This window comes from Mrakia frigida (genome assembly GCF_051309035.1).
Source record: "Mrakia frigida strain ATCC 22029 unplaced genomic scaffold BDY24scaffold_24, whole genome shotgun sequence".
Classification (NCBI taxonomy): Eukaryota; Fungi; Basidiomycota; class Tremellomycetes; order Cystofilobasidiales; family Mrakiaceae; genus Mrakia; species Mrakia frigida.
In genome coordinates, this window is record NW_027481257.1 from 25,962 (window position 1) to 44,303 (window position 18,342).

The window sequence follows — 18,342 nt, forward strand, 5'->3', positions numbered from 1 at the left end:
GGGAGGGCCAGAGGTCGAAGAACGGACGCGTCGTTCATTCAAACTTGTGTTTTCGTTCGCCTCGATTCGGGTGCTCTTCCTTCTCGGTTCTGATTTCTTCTTTGCTCCCCGTCCTTGAATCGCTAAACGTAGCAGATGAGGAGCGGAAGAAGTGGCGAACCAAGAGTCGAAGTTTCGTACGACGTACCGTCGTACGAGTCTCTCTTTTCACCTCCACTCTCATTTTTTTCCCTTCGGTTCAAGCTTCTTCCACTCGTGATCCATCACATCCACTTGTCCTCGTACATTAGGGAGAGCAGTAAAGAAGACGAGTGGAAACGAGATGGGCTGTCGAGGGGTCAAAGTTTTGAACGATAATCGCATCTCTCTTCATTTCTCCTTCGACCCTCTTTGGTTCGAAGCTTATACCTCTTGCTCTCGGCCCGTACCATTGTTCTGCCATTGCTCGTCCTTCTTGAAATGGAAAAGAGACGACTGGATGGGGTGGGAGATCAAGAGGTTGACGTCTCAAAAGCGATCACCCTTCTTCCTTCTTTTTCTTTCCCTTCGGCGAAGCTAAACAATGAATCCGAACTCTTGTACTTTCCCTCGAGGTGTGAATTATAAAATCATCCTCTTTCAACTTCTTACCTTACTACAACTTCGTTTTTCCCGTCCCGCTGCCTCGCTGAGACCGAAGAACAGCAGACGCCATCGATTCGAAGTCGTGTCGGCCAAGCTTTCGTCCTCTTTCTTTCTGCTTCAAGGAGACCTGAGTACGTCCGTTTTCTCTGAGCAGATCAATGACTTTCTCATCTTCCCATACTGGTCCTCGAGGCTCCTCGCTTGGGAGCAGACGAGGAGCGTTACAGTAGATGTCGTTCTCTTTCCGCTGTCGTCTTTCCTCAACAAATCTGAGCCTGATCATACATCAAACGATTAATCCGAGCCTAGGTAACGATCCAAGAAATCTGCCCAAAACGTATCAGACACGACGCGTCGACGCCTCCCTCTTCCCTTCCCTCGTCTCTCTCCTCAGTCCTTGTGCGAGTGCTCCCTGTACCCATCGTAGCCCAAGTTCTGAGGAAATCTCGAGTACTGTTACAACGAACGAAGTAGAACCCAGTCAGCGTCGTCGATAAGAACGAGAACGACGAAAGAGAGCGAAAACGACTCACGTCCCAAAACCCTCTCGATTTCTGCGTCAACACCCAAGGGATGATGACCTCCTTCTGGATCCAACTGAGAGGTAGAACGACGTCCTGGAGATCTGGTTCGATGTTGCTGAGCACGACGGGGTAGTACTGGAACCTGAGGGTCGAAACGAACGAACAGAGGAACGTGAAGGTCAGCTCTCCCTCCTCCCCTTCTCAAACAAAGTCAACTCGACGCTAAACTCACTTATCGACTTTTTCCTTCAACTCGACCTCGATCTTCTTCCTCAACTCCTCAACTCCCTGCTCATCAAACACCACCCTGAATCGCTCAGGTCCCAACTTCTCGACGTCCCTGCACAGACACTCCGCCAGGGGTTCAGCGAGCCTGACGAGGTGAGCTTGGAAGGTCGCAGCGTTGAAGGTTTCGTGGTAGTGCTGAGCTTGGGAGAGGAAGCCTTGGAGGGGGAGGAAGAAGTTGTAGGAGAGGGTTTTGGTGGAGGAGGTGGAGAGGGAGGAAGGCAGTTTGAACTGAGAGCGAGGAGAGGAGAGGAGAGGTCGAAGGTCAGCTTGAGCGGCCTGAGACGGAGGGAAAGATGGAGGAAGATGAGTAGAACGAGAGGCTTACTGGGTTGGGTTCGAGATGCTCTCCCTTGGAGAGAAGAAGAGGCCAGTAGAACTGCGTCTCCATCGTGAGATAATCTCCCACCATCCTGAGGAGAAGAGAGCAGTAGCCGAGAGCGTCCTTGTAGTCGCAGTCAGGCCACTTCGGACATTCGTCGTGGATGTGACGAAGAGCGTGGATGATGAGAAGATGGATCTGTAGAACGAGAAAGGACGGGAGACGGATGAGCTTGACAAGGAAGAGAGGGAATAGAGGAGCGAGCGAGGACTGACATGAGCTTTGTGAAACTGCTCGTTGGAAGCCCAATCGTCCGGTCGAGTTGGAGTGGCGAAGGATCGAAGGATGGAAGCGTGCTCTCTGACCTTGTCGTTGAAGAAGGGAGAGGGAGAAGGGTCGATCATGGTGGTTGAATGGAGAGGGCGAGAGGCGGAGGTGTCGCGAACGGGCCTCTTCGAAGACCAGAGGGGTGCTCTGGAAGGAGGCCGCGAGTGATTTTGATTTCTGGCACAGAGAGGATGATATCTGTAGGTTCCAGGAGTCAAAGATGGAGGGAAAGTCGAGAGGGTTGAGCTGGGGAAGAGAGCAGTTGAGGGGAGGAGGAGGAAGGTCGAGAGCTGTCGAGAACACGTTGGTCCGAGTGGAATGTTGAGGGCCAAAGAAGAAGGTCTGTCGATTGGAACTAAAGCTTTCCTGTCGTAAGGGCATGTGAATGTAGAGAGCGAGCCTGTAAAAGAGTATGAGAGAGAGAAGGAAGGGAGTCAGAGTTTGTTGAGCTCCCTCCTCCCTTCGCTCTTCTCCTACCCTGTCTGCTCTTTGATTCGGAGAATTCTGAGAGCGTAACTGCGATCAAAAGAGACCTACGCACCTTGAAGCGTCATGGCGAAGTCCCGCATCGTCCTGAATCATGAGGGAGAAGGTCGAGGGAGGAGAGAAGGAGAAGCTCGAGCTCAACAAAGGGAGGGTACGTCGTCGAGAAGGAGTCGATGCGAGAGCAGGATCTTCAAAAGAAGTCGGAAAGAATTCAGGGATGTAGATGAGCGCTTCGTTGCAATGTTTTAGGAGGAAAGAGTTTGAACCGGTGTGATGGGTGAGGGTAAAGGATAGCAGGTAAGGGAAGATTCACTTTTGAATCTGTCGAGCTCACGATTTCTTCCCTTCAAACCGTCAGCAACTCGTTTCTTTCTCAGCATGGGTTCTCTCTTTCCCTCACCATAATACACACGGATGGAGAAGCGATCTCTTATCTCCTCGGCTTTCGCTGAGCCGGTAAACATTTGGAAGACAAAGGACGAAGGTGACATCCAAAACCTGTCTCTCTTCCAACCTTGCTTCTCTTCTCCCTTTCGCTCTCCAACCCCCAGCATCCGAAACGCTTCCTCTTTCGAGTCTTCGAATGCCAAACGACCAACCTCCAACCTATCATCCTCCACCTTACGGTACCGAAACTCACGACCCAGCCGCTCCTTCTCCCTCTTACGAGCTCGACGACCTCGGTGCTCCTCCTCCCAACACACGACCTCATCCTCATCCCCTTTCCCTCCCAGCTACCTCCTCCTCCCCTTCGATACAGTCAGCCCTAGATCTAGACGAAGCTACGATCGAAGGATGCGCTCCCAAAAAACCTCCTCGGAAGACTCTCATCCCTCCATGGCTCTTTCATACTCGCAGAGGAAAGGGAATCGTCGCGGTCGTCCTTCTCCTTCTCGCTGGTCTCGTAGGAGCCATGATCTGGTACGGAGTAGACGGGTCGAAACCCAAGCCGTGGGAGCGAAAGATCCAAGTGAACTCGTATCTAGATGTAGCTAGATCTGCAGTGGAGCCGGAGGTACGTCCTTTGATCAAAGGAGGAGGATCGAGCGCGCTCGTCCTCTTCTCTTTCGCCTCAAGCTTCTCTTCATCGCTTGAACCGCTGACTTGAGTCTCAACTACTATCCCTACTCTTGTTCTACTCCTAATCAGGTCGCTTCCGGGCTGGGATACTACGACTACGAGCTCATCGCTCCCTTTAACTTCTCCTCACCTCGGCCCTCTCAGATCCTCTTCGACAACAGAAACTACACCATCTTCACCTCCACTCTTCAGCAAGCCCTTCACATCGATCTCGCATCGTTTATCTACGTAAATGTCTTTGGAAGCCGCTCGTCCAGGGTCACCTTCGTCCCAGCAGCCGAAGACGATCCGGAGCTTGACATGTTCGTGAACGTGACGGGGATTTGGCGAGGTGTAGATGGCTGGAGCGAACAGGATAGCATCTCTTGGGGGAAGGAGGAGCTGGAAATGGTTTCGGGAGGGCTGCATGGGTCGCCGGTAACTGGAGGAACCAGAGGGGTGGCGTTGGTCGTGAGTTCGCGACGCGTCGTATTCTCTCTTGTTCCGTTCTCCCCCTAGAGCTGGTTCCTCGGACCTTGCAGTAAGACAACTAACTAATCCACAATATTCCACGCCCTGCTCCTCTCTATTTCTCAGACCTCAAGCTCGAACGTCAGCGATGGATCGTATCAACCATCCGACCTCGTCACGCCTTTCGACTTCCTTCCCGACTGGAACAACACCCTCGTCTTCGACGTCACCGTCACCGTTCCACGCTCATTCAACTCCTACACCCTTTCAGTCTTCGGAGAGAGCGCCACGTCCGTGGACTTCGGAGACTTCACTCAAACCAACGCGTCCTTCGATATCGTCGACGTCCGCGTACCGAAAGGATCCATATCGTCTTCAGTGAGTACATCTCAAAATCGCTTTCTATCGATCTTTACCATCACTGTCTCTGACTCTTCTTCGTTTGATATGTCTCTCTCCAGGGAGGATTCAACACCAGCACTTCCCTCTCCCTCTTCTCCCTCCTCCCCATCGTCGGCCAATACACAGTCACTCGCTCCTCCCTCTTCATATCCAACTCGACCATTGAATCCAAACTCATCGTCCTTCCCATCCCCTCCTTCCCAACCTACAACGACACCTCTCCAGCAACCCACAACCTGACTTTCCTCCAACGAGACTCTCTCTCCTCGTCCCTCCTCCGATCCAACATCACCTCCTTCCCCGCCCACGCCAACCTCACGCTCACGGCTCTGAACCTCAACGGGACCGTCGAAATACACCTCCCAAGGGACATCTACGAAGGATCGGTCGAACTCGGAACCCAGAGCGGGAGGATCGTGTCCTCGTTCGTTTCGTGGGCGAACAGCACGGCCTACCCTCGGACGCCATACGCGTTGAGCTTTGACAACCAGTACGAGCACCCAAGTGACGCGAGTGGGACAAACTGGTCTGAAGGAGAGGTGGTCTGGAGAGGCGAGGGAGGGACAGACGTTGGGGTTGGGAAGGGAGAGATCGTGGCGATGAGCGGGGGAGGGCAGATCTTAGTAGGCGCTGCAACGACTTTTTACGGGGAGAGGTGATTTTGATTGCTTCCTTTGCTCGATCATGTATACGGCTCTAGGCTAATGGATTGATGACAACGTTTCTCACAAACAACCCGTCGCGTCGAGTCCAGCTTCGGTTCTCTTCTCCTTTCAAATTCAAATCAGGAGTGCTGGGCGCAGATACTTCGACAGGTATATACAATGTACGAAGATGATTTCCATTTCTTCTCGTCTCGTGGAGGGCAGGGGAAGGAGGCTCTTGAGCCGTCGCTTTGGGGGAGTCGAAATTCAAGAACTTAAAAGCCGTGCCCATCGTTACCAAACGGGAGCCTGACAGAGAAGTTTATGACGCTTCCAGTCTGACTTTTGATGCTCTGAGGGGGATGGAAGGAACGGAGAGAAGACAGAAGAGGATCAGCCGAGCGTTTGGGCGACGCGTCGAGGGAAAGCAGAGAGACGAGGAACTCACGAGTCGAGCAGTACCTAACTGTCTTACACTGCAGAGGAATGAAGAAGACCAGCGAAGCTCGGTATTGACGGCAGAAATGGGGAAGGGAAGAAGTTCAACTCACTCGCGAACAACTCATCCTCTCCTCCCCTTCCTTGCACGCTCCTCTCAATTTCCCCATCTCCAAAGCCTCCTTCCCACCCTCGCACCGAGTCCAAGGCAAGCTCTCCCTGATTTCCTTCAGAGGCTTCTCCGAGCTCTTGTTCTCAAACCCTCCTATCAGGACGAACCCAGAGAAGAACATCGCGTCGGCGACGGCACGAAGTTCGATTTGAGACGGTCCTCCAGAAAGGGTCCCGTTCGCTCGATCGAGGAACTGCATGAGGTCTTCTGAGATTTTGAAGAGTCGGGAGGAGAGGTGGTTGGGGTTGGGAGGGTTGGTGAGACGTTCGGTTGGAGGAGGAGGGGAAGACGGGTGGAGGTGGCAGGGGATTTGAGCGGTTGCGACGCAGAGGGAGATGAGCCAGGAGAGGGAGGTAGAGGATTTGGTTAGGGAGTTAGAGGAGGTGGCCCACTGTATTGAAGGAGATGTGTCAGAGCCGATGCGAGAGAAAAGAAGAAAAATAAGACGCGTCGAGACGAACTTTGACGATTTCTCCAACACTTTCCGGGAGAGCGAGTCCAAGGAGTTTGAGGAGGTGTTCCTGAAGGAGAGGACCTTCGGGGTGGGTTCGGATGAACCGAGCGAAGATGGGGGTGGTGTGGAGTCGCTCGAGAAGGAGTTCGGACCAGATGTTGACGGGGAGGGAGAGAGGGACAAGTCGAACCGCTCGAGCGAGCTGAGGAAGATGTTTGGATGCGAGGAGAGTCTGAGGAGACAGAGAACAGGTTCAGACCATTGAAGAGATGGTACGCGTGGAATGGAGGAGTGTGATCTTACCATCTGTTCGTCGATCTCCTCCGAGGCAAGGTCCGAAAGACGTTCGGTCTGAGAGAAAGGAGGGAGAGGAAGGGAAGGGAAGAGGTGAGCTCGACCATCTTCCTCTCCAGCTTCCTTTCTCAGCGTCTAGACTCCCTTAAGCTCGGAATTTGAACTCACTAAAGTCTCGACAGCCTGTAACCTTATGCTGGCGTTGAAAAGCTCCTTGGGAGGCGAAGAGCGTTGAGAAGGAGGGAGGCTGGCGAAACGGACGTATTGGTCCATGAAGTCGACGTAGGAAACGGAGGGATCGTCGTTGATGCCTAGTCCTTCCGCGAGGAGATCTGAGAGAGGTTCGTCCATCGAGTAGGTGGGAGCTGCGAGTTGTAGGAAAAGAGGGGAAGGGAGGGGAGGAGCGATGTTGATCGTTCAGGTCGAGCTCACCTTTTTTGAGCTCAGCCCTTCCTTCCCTCCAGCTTTCACTCGCCCTTCTTCCTCTTTTTTTCTTTGCATCTGAAACTCGTCTCGGACGTCTAAGGGGCCTCCGCTGGAATCGAAAAAGAATCGTAAATCTAGATTTGACCCCTAGCTCAACTGGACTCCTTCGACGCACGGCCTCCAGCCCTTCCCCTCCTTCCTGCCGGGTCGTTCTCAAGAGTCGACCGGTCTTCTCCTCTCGTGCTCGACACTTCGAGTATCCTGGAAGGAACAGAGGAAATATGTATAGACCTTGGAGAGCATGCTGCAGGCCTCGTCGGGATGGTCCATTCAGAAGCGAGAGAAACGAGTCGTTTGACCACACCTCGATGCCAGGGTCTTCGATGAGGAGGTACTGTTGGGAGTCTTCGCCGTAAGGATCGACGTTGGATTCGAAAAAAGTCCGGAAGAGGCAAGGTAGGAAGAGGGCGGCGAGCTCGGCCTGTAGAGAGGAAAGGAAAGAGGGAGCGAACCATCTGGACGTCTCTCATCGTTTCGTACGAAGAATCTCGGCTGCAGGAGCATCCCTTCCTTGAATGAGACCGAGGAGCTCCCCAAACCGAGTCGGGCTGATGGGTTTAATTTTGTCGAATGCGGGTGGAGGGAAGGAAGGAAACGAGAGCTCGAGGGCTGAAGAGTTTCGAAGTTGACCTCAACGTCGACCTCCTTCCCTTCCCTCCCCTCTTCCCTCCCCCCTTTTCCTTCCCGTGGAAGGCCACTCTTCCAAGATGGACTCTTTGGATATGATCACCATTCAGAAGCGAGCGAGACAGGACGACGCCTTCTCTCAGCGCAAGTTCTTCAAGAAGACCGCGAAGGGAAAGGTCCTCAAAGGCGAGTCTCTCCCTCCCTCCTCCCTTTCCCCCCCCTCAGACCTTCAAGCTGACCTCCAGTCTGTTTTCTCTATAGTCATTCGAGAGCGATATCTTCGTAACGACATTCCCTGTGGATCAGCTGCCTGCGACGTATGCCTGGACGAAGCTCAGAAGCCTGTCCTTCCCGAGCATGGTTTCTTGAGCTCAAAGCTCGTCGCCGAGGGTCACTACGTCGTCCCTGACACCAACGCTTTCCTTCACCAAGTCAGTACCGCTCTTCAGACTCTACTCGATTATTTTCGGTCGTTCTGGGAGCTGACTATTGTTTCGTTGCCTCCTCGTTTGCTTTAGATGGACCTCCTCACCTCTCCCCTCCTCTCATCCCTCCCTATCATTGTCCTTCAGACCGTTCTCGACGAGGTCAGGCATCGAAGTCTCCCTCTGTTCAACAGACTCAAGCAGCTCATCGGAGACGAGGATCGACTCGTATGGGTCTTCTGGAACGAGGCTCGAAGGTGAGTTCGGTCGAAGCTGTTTTCTGGGTTGAGCTCGAAGGAAGGAGGTGGAGGAGGGAAGGAAGGTCGAGCTCGAAGCTCATCAATCTTTCTTCGCTCCTTCTGTGTCTCTTCAGGGACTCTGCGACCATTCGAATCGACAACGAGTCGCCCAACGATAGGAACGATCGAGGTGAGCTTCTCGTATAGATCTAGCCGTTCGAGCTCCCTTCGAAGCTTCGAAGCTGACCAACTCCTCCTTCTTTCCTTTCTCACTCTCTCCTCACAGCCATTCGACACTCACTCCGATGGTACAACACTCATCTCGCCGAGTCCTCTCCTCCCGCTTCCTCGAAAGGAAAGGGAAAGGCTTCCACTGGGTCTCCCTTCGTCGTCATGATCTCGGATGATGTCGACAACAGGAAGAAGGCTGAGGTCGAAGGTCTCAAGGCGTACTCTGGTTCGTTTCCTTCCTCTCCTGCTCGTCTTTCGAAGTCTCTGGAGGTCTCTAGAGGTCTCGAGGATCAGCACTAGAAGCTGACTGTGTGATATCTGGCGGTTCAACGCCTTTAGTGCGAGAATACATCGAGGGACTCAACGATAGCTCCGCTGCCTTGTTGGACTTGCTCGCTGCCACTGGAGCTGCTGGAGACGACGACATCCCTGGAGGAAAGCGAGGACCTAGGAAGGCCATGTACTCGGATGTGAGGCTATCTCGCATGCTTTCTGTCTCGACTCGTCGCCTGACGCCTCGCCTCGTCGTTTCCTCTCCCTTCAGTACATCGCGTCGGGAACTCTGCTCTCCGGAGTCAAGTCTGGCCAACTCCACAAGGGCCACTTCAACGCTAACCCCTACAACTATCTCGAGGTTAGTCGCCTCGTTGCTCTTTCCATTCTCTTTTCGGGTTCGAAGCTCACTCCTTTCCCTTTCGTCGCGTCTCAGGGAACCGTCTCGACTCCTTCGTACCCGAAACCAATCCTGCTCGTTGGGAGGGAGAACATGAACCGATCCGTTCACGGAGATGTTGTCATCGTCGAGGTCTTCGACGAGTCGGAGTGGAAGGCTCCTGGAGAGACAGTTGTTGATCAAGATTGTCCGTCCCGTTTCGTTCTCCTCTTTCGTCGAGACGAACACAGCTGATTTCATCTTCTCTCTCTGCAGCTGCCCTCAAGAACGACGACGCCGACGATTCGGGAGACGAGGACGTTGCTATCGACGAGCTCGAGCGAGAGAGGAAGGAGAAGACCGACGGAGAGGAAGTTGCGTTGAAGAACTCGATCGAGAAGCAGCCGACTGGACGCGTCGTTGGAGTTTTCAAGAGGAACTGGCGAGCGTGAGTCTTCCGCCTTCCCCTCGTCTACCTAAGTCAGGCTGAACTTTATCTCCTTCTGTCCTTGTTCCGCAGTTACGTCTGCCACATCGACTCGACCTCCCTCTCCTCCCTTTCCACCACCTCCCTCTCTCCCCAAACTGTCTTCGCCACTCCTCTCGATCGTCGTCTTCCTCGAATCCGTCTACGAACTCGACAAGCTCCTCTTCTTCTCTCCCAAAAGATCCTCGTTTCCATTGACCGTTGGGACATCCACTCTCGCTACCCCGAAGGTCACTTCGTTCGAGCCCTCGGAGCCGTCGAGAGCAAGGGAGCGGAGCAGGAGAGTTTGCTGTTGGAGTACGAGGTTCCCTACAGGCCGTTCGGGAAGGGTATTCTGGACTGTCTGCCAAAGGAGGGAGAGACGTGGGTCGTTCCTCCCAAGGACAACGATCCTCGAGGAGACTGGAGGGACAGGACGGATTTGAGGGACATGGTCATTTGCAGTATCGATCCTGTCGGTGAGTTTGATTCTACTTTGCCTTTCTGATCACCTCGGCTTCAGCTGATCCCTCCCCTCTCGTTCGTTCAACTTGATAGGATGCCAAGATATCGATGATGCTCTGCACGCTCGACCTCTGCCGAACGGAAACATCGAGGCTGGAGTTCGTGAGTCGCAACATTTCCTCCTCCTCAGCGACTCGAGAGCTCGAACTTATCTTCCCTCCCTCACATCCTTTCAGACATTGCCGACGTCTCGCACTTCGTTCTTCCTTCGAATCCCATGGACGAGGAGGCTGCCTCTCGAGGAACGACCGTCTACCTCGTCGACAAGCGAATCGACATGCTTCCCGCTCTTCTTGGAACGAACCTGTGCTCCCTTCGACCCTACGTCGAGCGACTGGCTTTCTCGTGTATCTGGGTGCGTTCTTTCACCTCTTCGGATAGATCCCGAACCTCTAACTGACCTTCGTCTTTCCTTCTTCTCTCAGGAAATGACTCCTGAGGCCGAGATCGTCAACGTCCGCTTTTTCAAGTCGGTCATCGCTTCCAAGGCTGCTTTCACCTACGCTGAGGCTCAGGCTCGACTTGACGATTCGTAAGTTTCTTCCTCCTTCCCTCGTTGCAAGCAAACTCGAACCTGACCTTTCTCCGTCTCACCTCGTCCCTCCTCCAGGTCGTTGAGCGATCCCATCACCGTTGGAATTCGACTCCTCAACAAGCTGGCCAAGAAGCTCAAGGCTGCTCGAATGAAGGCGGGAGCTCTCAACCTAGCGTCGCCCGAAGTCAAGAGTGAGTTCTTCGTCTCCTTCGAGCCGCATTCTCGAGTCGGAATCTGACGCGTCCTCGCCTCTTCCCCTTTTCTATCTTTCAGTTCACCTCGACAGTCCTGAGTCTTCCGATCCTATCGACGTCGAGCAAAAGGAGATGCTCGAGACCAACAGTCTCGTCGAGGAGTTCATGTTGCTCGCCAACTGCAGCGTCGCTGCCAAGATCCAGGACACCTTCCCTCAGACGGCTGTTCTTCGTCGTCACGGGTGAGTTCTCTGCCTTCCTCCCCCCTCCGAGCTTTTCGTTCCTAACAGCTTTCTTTCCCGTTTCCTTTCGTAGTGAACCTCCCAAGACTAACTTCGAGAACCTCGACGATCTGCTCTTCAAGCGACGAGGAATGCACCTCGACGCGTCGAGTTCGGCTGCCCTTGCTACTTCGCTCGATCACTGTGTCGTGAGTACTCTTCCGCGGTCTCTCTATCTACTTTCGCGAATGCTGATCTCCTATCGTTTCTTTCCCCTCTTCGAAACAGGACCCTGCCGAGCCCGCTTTCAACACCCTCGTCCGAATCCTCGCCACTCGATGCATGCTCTCAGCCGAGTACATCTGCTCAGGTTCCGTCTCGAAAGACTCCTTCCTCCATTACGGTCTCGCCAGTCCTATCTATACCCGTTCGTCGCCCTCCTCTTCTCTCCCTTCCGTCTCGCCTGAGCTAACCTCTCCTCTTCCTCTGCAGACTTCACCTCCCCAATCCGACGATACGCCGACGTCCTCGCTCATCGTCAACTCTCAGCAGCCATCGGCTACACTCAACTCCACGCTTCCCTCGCCTCGAAACAACACGTCGAGCAGGTCCTCGAGAACGTCAACCGGCGCCATCGAATGGCTCAGCAGGCTGGTCGAGCGAGTGTGGAGTTCTACGTTGGTCTGGCTTTGAAGCAGAGGGGCATGAGGGAAGGGAAGGTGGTGGAGGTGAGAGAGGAAGCGTTCGTGATTAGGTGTTTCAGGAACGGAGTGGCCGTATTCGTTTCGAAGTGAGTTGAGCGCGTCTCTCTCTTCCTTTCTTTTGGTTCTTCCCCTCCTTCTCCCACGCCTGGAACTGACTTCTCGCTCTCTCTCTCTTTCTTTTCAGACTCGGTATCGAAGGTCTCGTCACCTTCAAATCGGATCAACACACCTTCGATCCTGAAAACTACTGCATCACCCTCCCTCGTTCAGCAGCTTCCCTCGACGCCCCTCCTGGGTCCGGAGACGTCACCATCGCTGTGTTCGACAAGGTTATCGTCAACATCGCGGTCGAGAAGGATAAGAACACTCAGAGAGGGAAGGTGAGGATGACGTTGGTTTCGCCTGTGCATTCGAGCTCGCTTTAGTTTTTGCTTTGGTTCTCGTCTGCTTCCCCTTCGTTATCTAGCTTAGACTCGACGTTTTGATCGCTCGGATGTATTGTATCTTTTTGGATGTTTCCTCTCGTTCTCGAGAGAAAGAGACCGTTCGAGCAGCAACGACGAGAGGAAACCCGATTCACCGAATCGCGTCGTCCTCGAATGCGACCTCAACCTCAACCACCACCTCCCTCTCACCCTCCCGGCCATTATCTACCACCTCAGTCGCCCCCTTTGGCCGTCCCGTGAAATCCCAAACCCTCAACATCGCCTCCCTGGGCCTGAAGTTGTCTCTTCCTCCCTCTCCCAACGCTCCTCTTCCCAGCCCCTTCCCATTCGCAACCTTCCCCTTCGTCTTCTTTACAGCGTCCTTCTTTCCCTTGCTCGCCAACCCAGAAACAGCGACTGAAGCTCCCAGCGAGGAAGCGACTTCCTCTTCTTCTTCCTCTTCGTCGGACGCGTCGGAGGAGTCGTCGGAGGAAGAAGAGGAGTCGGAGGAGGAGGATGAAGATTCGGAGGATGGGGGCGAGACCAGATGTCGAGATCCGGAGATGGTGGCGAGGAGGGGGAGATAGGGATGGAGGGTTGAGGAGGGGATGGCGTCTGATCGAACGAAGTGAAAATGAACGAACGGAGGGAAGGGAAGAGACGAGTCAGTCTGAGCGACGAGAGGGACGGACGGTAGGAAGGGAAGAGGTTGAAGTTCGGTTTTGTGAATTCTAGAGGGTGCTGAGGTGTGAGTTGGGGAGATGACGGGTCCGGTGGTCGGGGGAGGGAAAGCAAAGCAAAGATCAAAACGAAAAACGAAGACTCACCACTCCCCGCCTCCAACACAAACCCAGCCTTCTTCTCTCCTTGCACCCACTCTCCTTCGAGGGTCATATTAGACTCCGGAGAGATGTCGAAGAATGAGACCTTGCCATTCTGTTCACCCAAACCAGAACCCAGACGAAAGTCAGTTCGACGCGTCTCCCTTCACCCTCCCTCCACTCCCAAAAACAAAAGCTCGAACGCACCTTATCCCCTCCAACCAAATACCTCCCCCAAAGATCGACCTCGAAGCCCATCCTCTGATTCGTTCCCTTCCCCTCCGAGTCTCCCAACCTACCCTCGGGTCTCGCAAACGCCTCGAGCGGTTTCTTGGGGAACCTGATATCGAACGACTGGATCAAGCAGGACGAGCGACGGGAAGCGGAGTAGAGGATGGTGGGGTTGTAAGGGTTGAATTTGAGCTGCGAGGGCGAAGCGCAACGAAAAAAAGAAAAAAAAACGAGGGTCAGGTTCGGAAGGAGGAAGGCAGGGAATCGAGCGAAAGGGAGAAAGGGATGGAAGAACGAACCGACGTCACCCCAGCACCATCTAGCCCTCTGAAAGTCAAGACCTGTTTGGCACCCGTCTTCTCGGTGTAAAGCGCTAAGGACCGAGAGAAGGAACCGGCGGCGTAGAGGGAGTTGGAAGGGTCGGGGGAGAAGGCTAGGGCTGAGATGATCCCTGTTGATGGGCAACCCGAAGAAAGAACACAGATCGGAGAGACGAGAAGTGTCAGCTGGAGGGAAGGAAAGATCGAAGCGAAGGGTTGGGGGGAGAAAAGAAAGGGAGGAAACGGAGGAGGGAGAAAGGACGAACCCTTCATTCCCGACTTGTTCTTCTTGCTCGGGGACATGTGCTGTCGATGACCTGAAGCTCCTGGACGAGTGATGTCGAAGATTTCGATGGCGTCTTGGAAACCACAGTAGAATCTGGCAACACCGAGTGAAAGAGAAGGAGAGGTCAGGACGCGTCGAAGGAAGAGAGCAAAGCGCCGAGTTCGACTGATGAACGAACTTCGACCCATCATTCTTGAAAGTCATCGAGTTAGGGGCTACAAAACGTTCTCTGTGATCGAAGATGGTATAGGATGCTCGGATCTGACGTAGAACAATCGGAAAGTGAGCCCTTGTTTGGTCGAGCTCAACGCCTCGTTCCTCCTTCCCTTCCTCCTTCGCGTGAACGTACCCTTCCGTCTCCCGCGTCCATGAGCCTTATAGGAAGTCCTTCCCCTGCTACCAAGAAGCAGAAAGTCGCTGGGTCTGTTTTCGAAGCTGTTGGGTACCAGAGGGAGGAGTAGATTGCAGATTGTTGAGGGAGGACGAGCGTTGGAGAGAGGGAGAGAGGAGGGGAGGTTGACCGAGTAGGGAGGGTGAGGGTGAGGAGTTCGGTAGGTCTGTTGCATGACAAGAGTAGGGCCGGTCAGTACAAGCGTATGGGAAAGAGCAGAAGGGACGAGCGAAATTACAGAGTGAAGAGTCGAACGGTTCGATCATCGCCGATGGTCAAGAGAGAAGATCCGTCGGGAGACCTGCAAAACGAGAGAGAAGATCAGTTTGAAGCTCAGAGAGAAGAAGGAAGCTTTTACTGACCATCTCGCATCTCTGAAAAAGTTGCTCTGGCCTAGTTGACTTCCCTGACGAGCATCAAACGAAGCGACCGTCCGAGGGGAGGAGAAGTCGAACGAAGGCAAAGGTGGGTAGAACGGAGCTTCCTCGAGAGTTTCCGCGATGGTTCCTGATTGGGAGTTGAAAGTGAGAGCTTCCGTTGAGAAAGAAGAGGGATCCATAGATGTCGAGGGAAAGGCTGGGTCGATGTTTGAGGCTGAAGGGAGGGAGGGAAGGAAAGTCGAAGCTCACCGTTTTCAGCTTGGACCTAGCTCGTTTTGCTTCCTTCCTCTCGACGATCTCGACGACCAGCATCCATAGCCGTCTTTTTCTCATATCGACCCCTCCATCCCTCTCCGTCTTTCTCTTTTCACCCCACCTCTCCATCAGATGGTTTCTGCGGAAACAGCAGAGAATTCTGTCGAACCGGTCTCCTTCGGTTCTTCTCTTCCTCCTCCCTCTCTCCCAGGTCTCCTTCTCCTCAGATCCCTTCCTCCTGGACCAAACTGGCTTCCAGGCTTCGTCTCTCACAGCAGGAAGTCAGCAAGCGAATCTTCGCCGATGTGTTGTCCACCACGAACGACAACCTTTGGGTCAGGATCGAGTTTGTTCTCGCAAACGCGTGCTGTGTGGTCGAGGTTGGGGGAGATCCTACGCTGGTTGAGAGGTTCAAGAGAGATGTTCTTTGGACGAGATGTGAGGGAGAAGAGGACGGACTGTACGGGAGAGGGTCTGAAGGCTTGCTTGGGGGTGAGTCTCGCTCTCTCGTCTCCCTTCGCCGCGTCGAAGCTGACATCTTCCTCTCGTTGTCTTCCCCTCTCCCTCTTTGGACCTATGAAGCAGTGTCAGACTGTTCGGTACTGCTGCGAAGGTCGGTATCGCCTCCTTTCGCTTCTTTAGCTCTCTCCTTTCTCCGATCTCGTCTCAACTGATTGATCGTTCGTACCTTTCTTCCTCCTTCGATCTTTCGCCCTTGTAGATCACCAGAAACGACACTGGAAGAAGCACAAGCCTGTCTGTATCAAACCCTCGTGGTTGCCGTAGGAGGATCGAGTTGAGAGACGGAGGAAGTGCTGTTGCGAGATCGAGGAGAGTGGAAGTTCGACGCGTCGGATTTGGGTTCGAGCTCGAGGGGAGGACGGAGGTTCGGAAGGACGAGTGACCGATCTACCACGCTTGGATATCATGACTCTCAATGAGGACACATCAAAACTGCTGCAGCCTCGAAGCGAGAGAAAGGAGGAGGAGGGTCGAACAGAAGACGCGTCTTTCGTCTTTCTTCTTTCTTCCCGAGCAAGCGTTCGTTCCCGTTCCCTAACGCATCAACATCATCAAGCTTGAGGTGTAGCCGACGCCGAGATCGTCTTGATCATCTCCGATCCCACCCTCGTCGCTTCCTCGAACCGAGGCGAGAAGAACGCTGGAAACGAAAGCAAGAACGAAAGGTCAGCGTCGCGTCGTCCTCTTCGTCGGGTCTTCTTCCTCTTCCTCACTCCCCGCTCCTTCGAACATCTCTCCCCCAGATTCTCCACAAAGCCGAAACCAAACTCACCAGCAGTCCTCTCAAACCTCTCCCTGTACATCTCCCAACTCCCAAACTCGACGCACTGACTCCACCCCCTACTCGCCACCACAAACTCTACATCATCGCTCCTATGCTCCTTATCCTCCAACGCCGCACACACCGCTTCCTCCAACCTCGCCTCGTCCCTAAACAGGTACTCTGCCACTCCGATCCACATTCTAAACAGCGGGGTCGCAGCCAGGGAGAGATGTTCGAACGGTTGGATCCCGAGGACGTGCCAGCAATCGACCATGGCGAGGAGGGAGAGGTGGGAGTTTCGAGGAGCCGAGGTCGTTGACGATGATGGGGAGCTGGTGGTGGAAGGTTTGGGTCCCAGCGAGAACTGATCCAGAATCTTATCGCTGAGCAAGATCGGCGTCCTCTTCTTCCTCTCCCCCGTCTCCTCCACCTCAGAGAAGAACACGCTCTCCCTCGCCTCCCAAACCCGCTTCCTCAACTCCTCCCCGTTCCCGTGGACCATGAGCTTGAAGAGTTCCGTCGTGCTCTTGGCGTACTGGTTGATCTGGATGCGGGCGGAGGGGTTGAGGATGGCGAGACCGGCGTAAACGTGCCATTTGTTGGCGTAGATCCGTAAGGCGATGTTGATCTTTACGGTTTCGATCCCTCCTTGGTAGCGGCCAGATTCCCAGGGGTAGGCGGCGGAGGAGTGCCAGGCGGAACCCATGCTGAGAGGAGGGAGCAAAGGACGGAGGAGGGAGGCGGGGACGGGGACAGGAAGCAGTGAGGAGAGGAGGAAGAAGTTGAGGGAGCGAGGAATGAAACGAGGACGAGGTTCAGTAAAGAACCACGACCACTCGAACAACGAAGAAGCAACTCGAAGGAGAACGAGAGAAGAGCGGACTCACCTCAAGAACGCCGCATGCGTTACAGCTTGAGTGTTGGCAGTAACTGAGTCGTGTTCCTCGTAGCTTAGGTAGACATAGTGACTCTTAAAGCTGGCGAAGATCCTCTCGACCATTCGAACCTTCTCGTCGGGAGCTCGGTGTTGGATGATGACCTGTCGAGAGACGCGTCGAGGAGAGGAAGGAAGAGAGCTCGTCAGTTCGAGCTCGTTTGAATTGTCGAAGGCGAAAGCTGAACCGGGTTGAAAGGAACGAGACGGTAGGGACTCACCAGAGGTTGTCCTTCGGGGTTGACTGAAGGACCGTGGAGAGAGTGAACGGAGATGATGTAGACGTCCTCGGGGAGATGCTTCTCGAAAGCAGCTCGCTCTGGAGCTTTGACGGAGGTTTGACCTGAGACGACAGCATTGAACTTGGTGGCTGGTAAAGAGAGGTAAAGTATGATAAGAAAGATGGAGGTGGTCAGCTAAGAGCTTTGCGAGAACGAGGTCGGGAAAGGGAGGTCGTGTGCGGGACGAATCTGTCGAGTTCTAACGCGATGAGCTCGCACTCTCCTTCCCTCGCACCTCTACTGATCCTACAAGGCCCCAAGAGCACCATCGCTCTCCGCAAGCTCCTTTGGACCCTCACTCAAAGCTCCAGGTCGATGAAAAGGGCGTAGAAGAAGAGATCTTGAACTCACAAGGACCAAACTCAGCTACGACCTTGTCGATGAACTCTGCCTCGACCGAGTAGAGAATGAAGTCGGCTATCCGAGAGACGTGGTGACCTGAAGGAAGGATAGTGAGGGGGGTGTCTGCGTGGGCAAAAGTGAAGCGAGAAGAAGGAGGAGCCAGCAAAAAGGGGTCGAACGAAAGGAAGGAAGGAGGAGAAGGTGAGCTCGAGGTCGAGATCGGAGGGATGCAGACAGAGAGCTGACCTTTGAACTCCTCCTTCAGAGCTTCGAATTTCTCAGGACGATCGCAGGCGTAGATGCTGAGGCGAGAAGGGTGTTTGCGTTAACTCTCGGGGTCTGGAAGAGATACAAGAGCGAGGTGAAGACACGGAAGGAAGGAAAGAGGGAGCTCACTTCTTCCAACCTCCCAAGAGCAGCCTCTTTGCGTACATCCTCCCCATATCTCCCATCCCAATAAGACCGATGGCTGGTTGTTCCTCGTCTGACATAGTTGGAAAAGAGTGGGGTTTGTTGTTGATGTCGTTGGAGGGAAACGAACGAGCCGACTCTGGTTCGAGCTCATCAAGAAAAGGCGAAATGAC

The 18,342-nt window shown here is 54.0% G+C and overlaps 6 protein-coding genes across 6 annotated transcripts; 2 read left to right on the forward strand and 4 right to left on the reverse strand.

Moving 5' to 3' along the window:
* Window positions 1–898: 898 nt before the first annotated feature.
* BDY24DRAFT_126595 (uncharacterized protein) lies at window positions 899–2,495 on the reverse strand. The gene is made up of 5 exons (XM_076635967.1): window positions 2,031–2,495; window positions 1,762–1,953; window positions 1,381–1,664; window positions 1,158–1,290; window positions 899–1,077 (listed from the first exon to the last, which is right to left on the reverse strand). Exons 1-5 carry the CDS (start codon window positions 2,157–2,159, stop codon window positions 1,015–1,017), a joined length of 801 nt encoding a protein of 266 aa, XP_076494744.1. The 5' UTR covers window positions 2,160–2,495; the 3' UTR covers window positions 899–1,014.
* A 434-nt stretch (window positions 2,496–2,929) lies between these two features.
* BDY24DRAFT_435732 (uncharacterized protein) lies at window positions 2,930–5,159 on the forward strand (the record flags this gene model as incomplete). The annotated part of the gene is made up of 4 exons (XM_076644193.1): window positions 2,930–3,583; window positions 3,718–4,098; window positions 4,225–4,476; window positions 4,560–5,159. Exons 1-4 carry the CDS (start codon window positions 3,152–3,154, stop codon window positions 5,157–5,159), a joined length of 1,665 nt encoding a protein of 554 aa, XP_076494745.1. The 5' UTR covers window positions 2,930–3,151.
* A 17-nt stretch (window positions 5,160–5,176) lies between these two features.
* On the reverse strand, window positions 5,177–6,986 carry BDY24DRAFT_395370 (zinc finger MYND domain-containing protein). The gene is made up of 6 exons (XM_076641289.1): window positions 6,671–6,986; window positions 6,512–6,559; window positions 6,216–6,440; window positions 5,696–6,145; window positions 5,593–5,620; window positions 5,177–5,497 (listed from the first exon to the last, which is right to left on the reverse strand). The coding sequence occupies exons 1-6, from the start codon at window positions 6,851–6,853 to the stop codon at window positions 5,439–5,441; spliced, it is 993 nt and encodes a 330-aa protein (XP_076494746.1). The 5' UTR covers window positions 6,854–6,986; the 3' UTR covers window positions 5,177–5,438.
* A 641-nt stretch (window positions 6,987–7,627) lies between these two features.
* Window positions 7,628–12,287, forward strand: DIS3 (exosome catalytic subunit DIS3). Its single transcript, XM_076641290.1, has 19 exons — window positions 7,628–7,801; window positions 7,877–8,046; window positions 8,134–8,297; window positions 8,414–8,469; window positions 8,566–8,736; window positions 8,850–8,980; window positions 9,055–9,144; window positions 9,220–9,370; window positions 9,439–9,610; window positions 9,683–10,107; window positions 10,187–10,255; window positions 10,330–10,508; window positions 10,579–10,685; window positions 10,764–10,879; window positions 10,962–11,124; window positions 11,198–11,312; window positions 11,392–11,530; window positions 11,596–11,893; window positions 11,992–12,287. Exons 1-19 carry the CDS (start codon window positions 7,696–7,698, stop codon window positions 12,230–12,232), a joined length of 3,063 nt encoding a protein of 1,020 aa, XP_076494747.1. The 5' UTR covers window positions 7,628–7,695; the 3' UTR covers window positions 12,233–12,287.
* Window positions 12,288–14,900, reverse strand: BDY24DRAFT_395380 (WD40 repeat domain-containing protein). The gene is made up of 9 exons (XM_076641291.1): window positions 14,644–14,900; window positions 14,520–14,582; window positions 14,240–14,447; window positions 14,069–14,151; window positions 13,871–13,983; window positions 13,584–13,735; window positions 13,261–13,476; window positions 13,060–13,168; window positions 12,288–12,847 (listed from the first exon to the last, which is right to left on the reverse strand). Exons 1-9 carry the CDS (start codon window positions 14,838–14,840, stop codon window positions 12,384–12,386), a joined length of 1,605 nt encoding a protein of 534 aa, XP_076494748.1. The 5' UTR covers window positions 14,841–14,900; the 3' UTR covers window positions 12,288–12,383.
* A 1,057-nt stretch (window positions 14,901–15,957) lies between these two features.
* On the reverse strand, window positions 15,958–18,303 carry TYR1 (prephenate dehydrogenase (NADP(+))). Its single transcript, XM_076641292.1, has 7 exons — window positions 18,155–18,303; window positions 18,005–18,060; window positions 17,768–17,881; window positions 17,357–17,505; window positions 17,089–17,240; window positions 16,211–16,908; window positions 15,958–16,078 (listed from the first exon to the last, which is right to left on the reverse strand). The coding sequence occupies exons 1-7, from the start codon at window positions 18,247–18,249 to the stop codon at window positions 15,990–15,992; spliced, it is 1,353 nt and encodes a 450-aa protein (XP_076494749.1). The 5' UTR covers window positions 18,250–18,303; the 3' UTR covers window positions 15,958–15,989.
* Between the last annotated feature and the right edge of the window lie 39 nt (window positions 18,304–18,342).

What these genes read in the sequence shown, in the direction of transcription:
- TYR1 (XM_076641292.1), bottom strand. Translation starts at nt 18,249, where the DNA reads ATGTCAGACGAGGAACAACCAGCCATCGGTCTTATTGGGATGGGAGAT. An exon ending in CTCTTGGGAGGTTGGAAGAA is followed by an intron (nt 18,061 to 18,154) that starts GTGAGCTCCCTC and finishes TTCTCGCCTCAG; the next exon opens with CATCTACGCCTGCGATCGTC. An exon ending in ACCCCGAAGGACAACCTCTG is followed by an intron (nt 17,241 to 17,356) that starts GTGAGTCCCTAC and finishes GTCTCTCGACAG; the next exon opens with GTCATCATCCAACACCGAGC.
- DIS3 (XM_076641290.1), top strand. Translation starts at nt 7,696, where the DNA reads ATGGACTCTTTGGATATGATCACCATTCAGAAGCGAGCGAGACAGGAC. An exon ending in GAAGGGAAAGGTCCTCAAAG is followed by an intron (nt 7,802 to 7,876) that starts GCGAGTCTCTCC and finishes TTTTCTCTATAG; the next exon opens with TCATTCGAGAGCGATATCTT. An exon ending in CTTCGCTCGATCACTGTGTC is followed by an intron (nt 11,313 to 11,391) that starts GTGAGTACTCTT and finishes TCTTCGAAACAG; the next exon opens with GACCCTGCCGAGCCCGCTTT.
- BDY24DRAFT_395370 (XM_076641289.1), bottom strand. Translation starts at nt 6,853, where the DNA reads ATGGACGAACCTCTCTCAGATCTCCTCGCGGAAGGACTAGGCATCAAC. An exon ending in AGGAGATCGACGAACAGATG is followed by an intron (nt 6,441 to 6,511) that starts GTAAGATCACAC and finishes CTGTCTCCTCAG; the next exon opens with ACTCTCCTCGCATCCAAACA. An exon ending in AGAGGATGAGTTGTTCGCGA is followed by an intron (nt 5,621 to 5,695) that starts GTGAGTTGAACT and finishes ATTCCTCTGCAG; the next exon opens with TGTAAGACAGTTAGGTACTG.
- BDY24DRAFT_126595 (XM_076635967.1), bottom strand. Translation starts at nt 2,159, where the DNA reads ATGATCGACCCTTCTCCCTCTCCCTTCTTCAACGACAAGGTCAGAGAG. An exon ending in AGCATCTCGAACCCAACCCA is followed by an intron (nt 1,665 to 1,761) that starts GTAAGCCTCTCG and finishes CCTCGCTCTCAG; the next exon opens with TTCAAACTGCCTTCCTCCCT. An exon ending in AATCGAGAGGGTTTTGGGAC is followed by an intron (nt 1,078 to 1,157) that starts GTGAGTCGTTTT and finishes TCGTTGTAACAG; the next exon opens with TACTCGAGATTTCCTCAGAA.
- BDY24DRAFT_395380 (XM_076641291.1), bottom strand. Translation starts at nt 14,840, where the DNA reads ATGGATCCCTCTTCTTTCTCAACGGAAGCTCTCACTTTCAACTCCCAA. An exon ending in ACCGTTCGACTCTTCACTCT is followed by an intron (nt 14,448 to 14,519) that starts GTAATTTCGCTC and finishes GTCATGCAACAG; the next exon opens with ACCTACCGAACTCCTCACCC. An exon ending in TGTGTTGGAGGCGGGGAGTG is followed by an intron (nt 12,848 to 13,059) that starts GTGAGTCTTCGT and finishes TCGTTCGATCAG; the next exon opens with ACGCCATCCCCTCCTCAACC.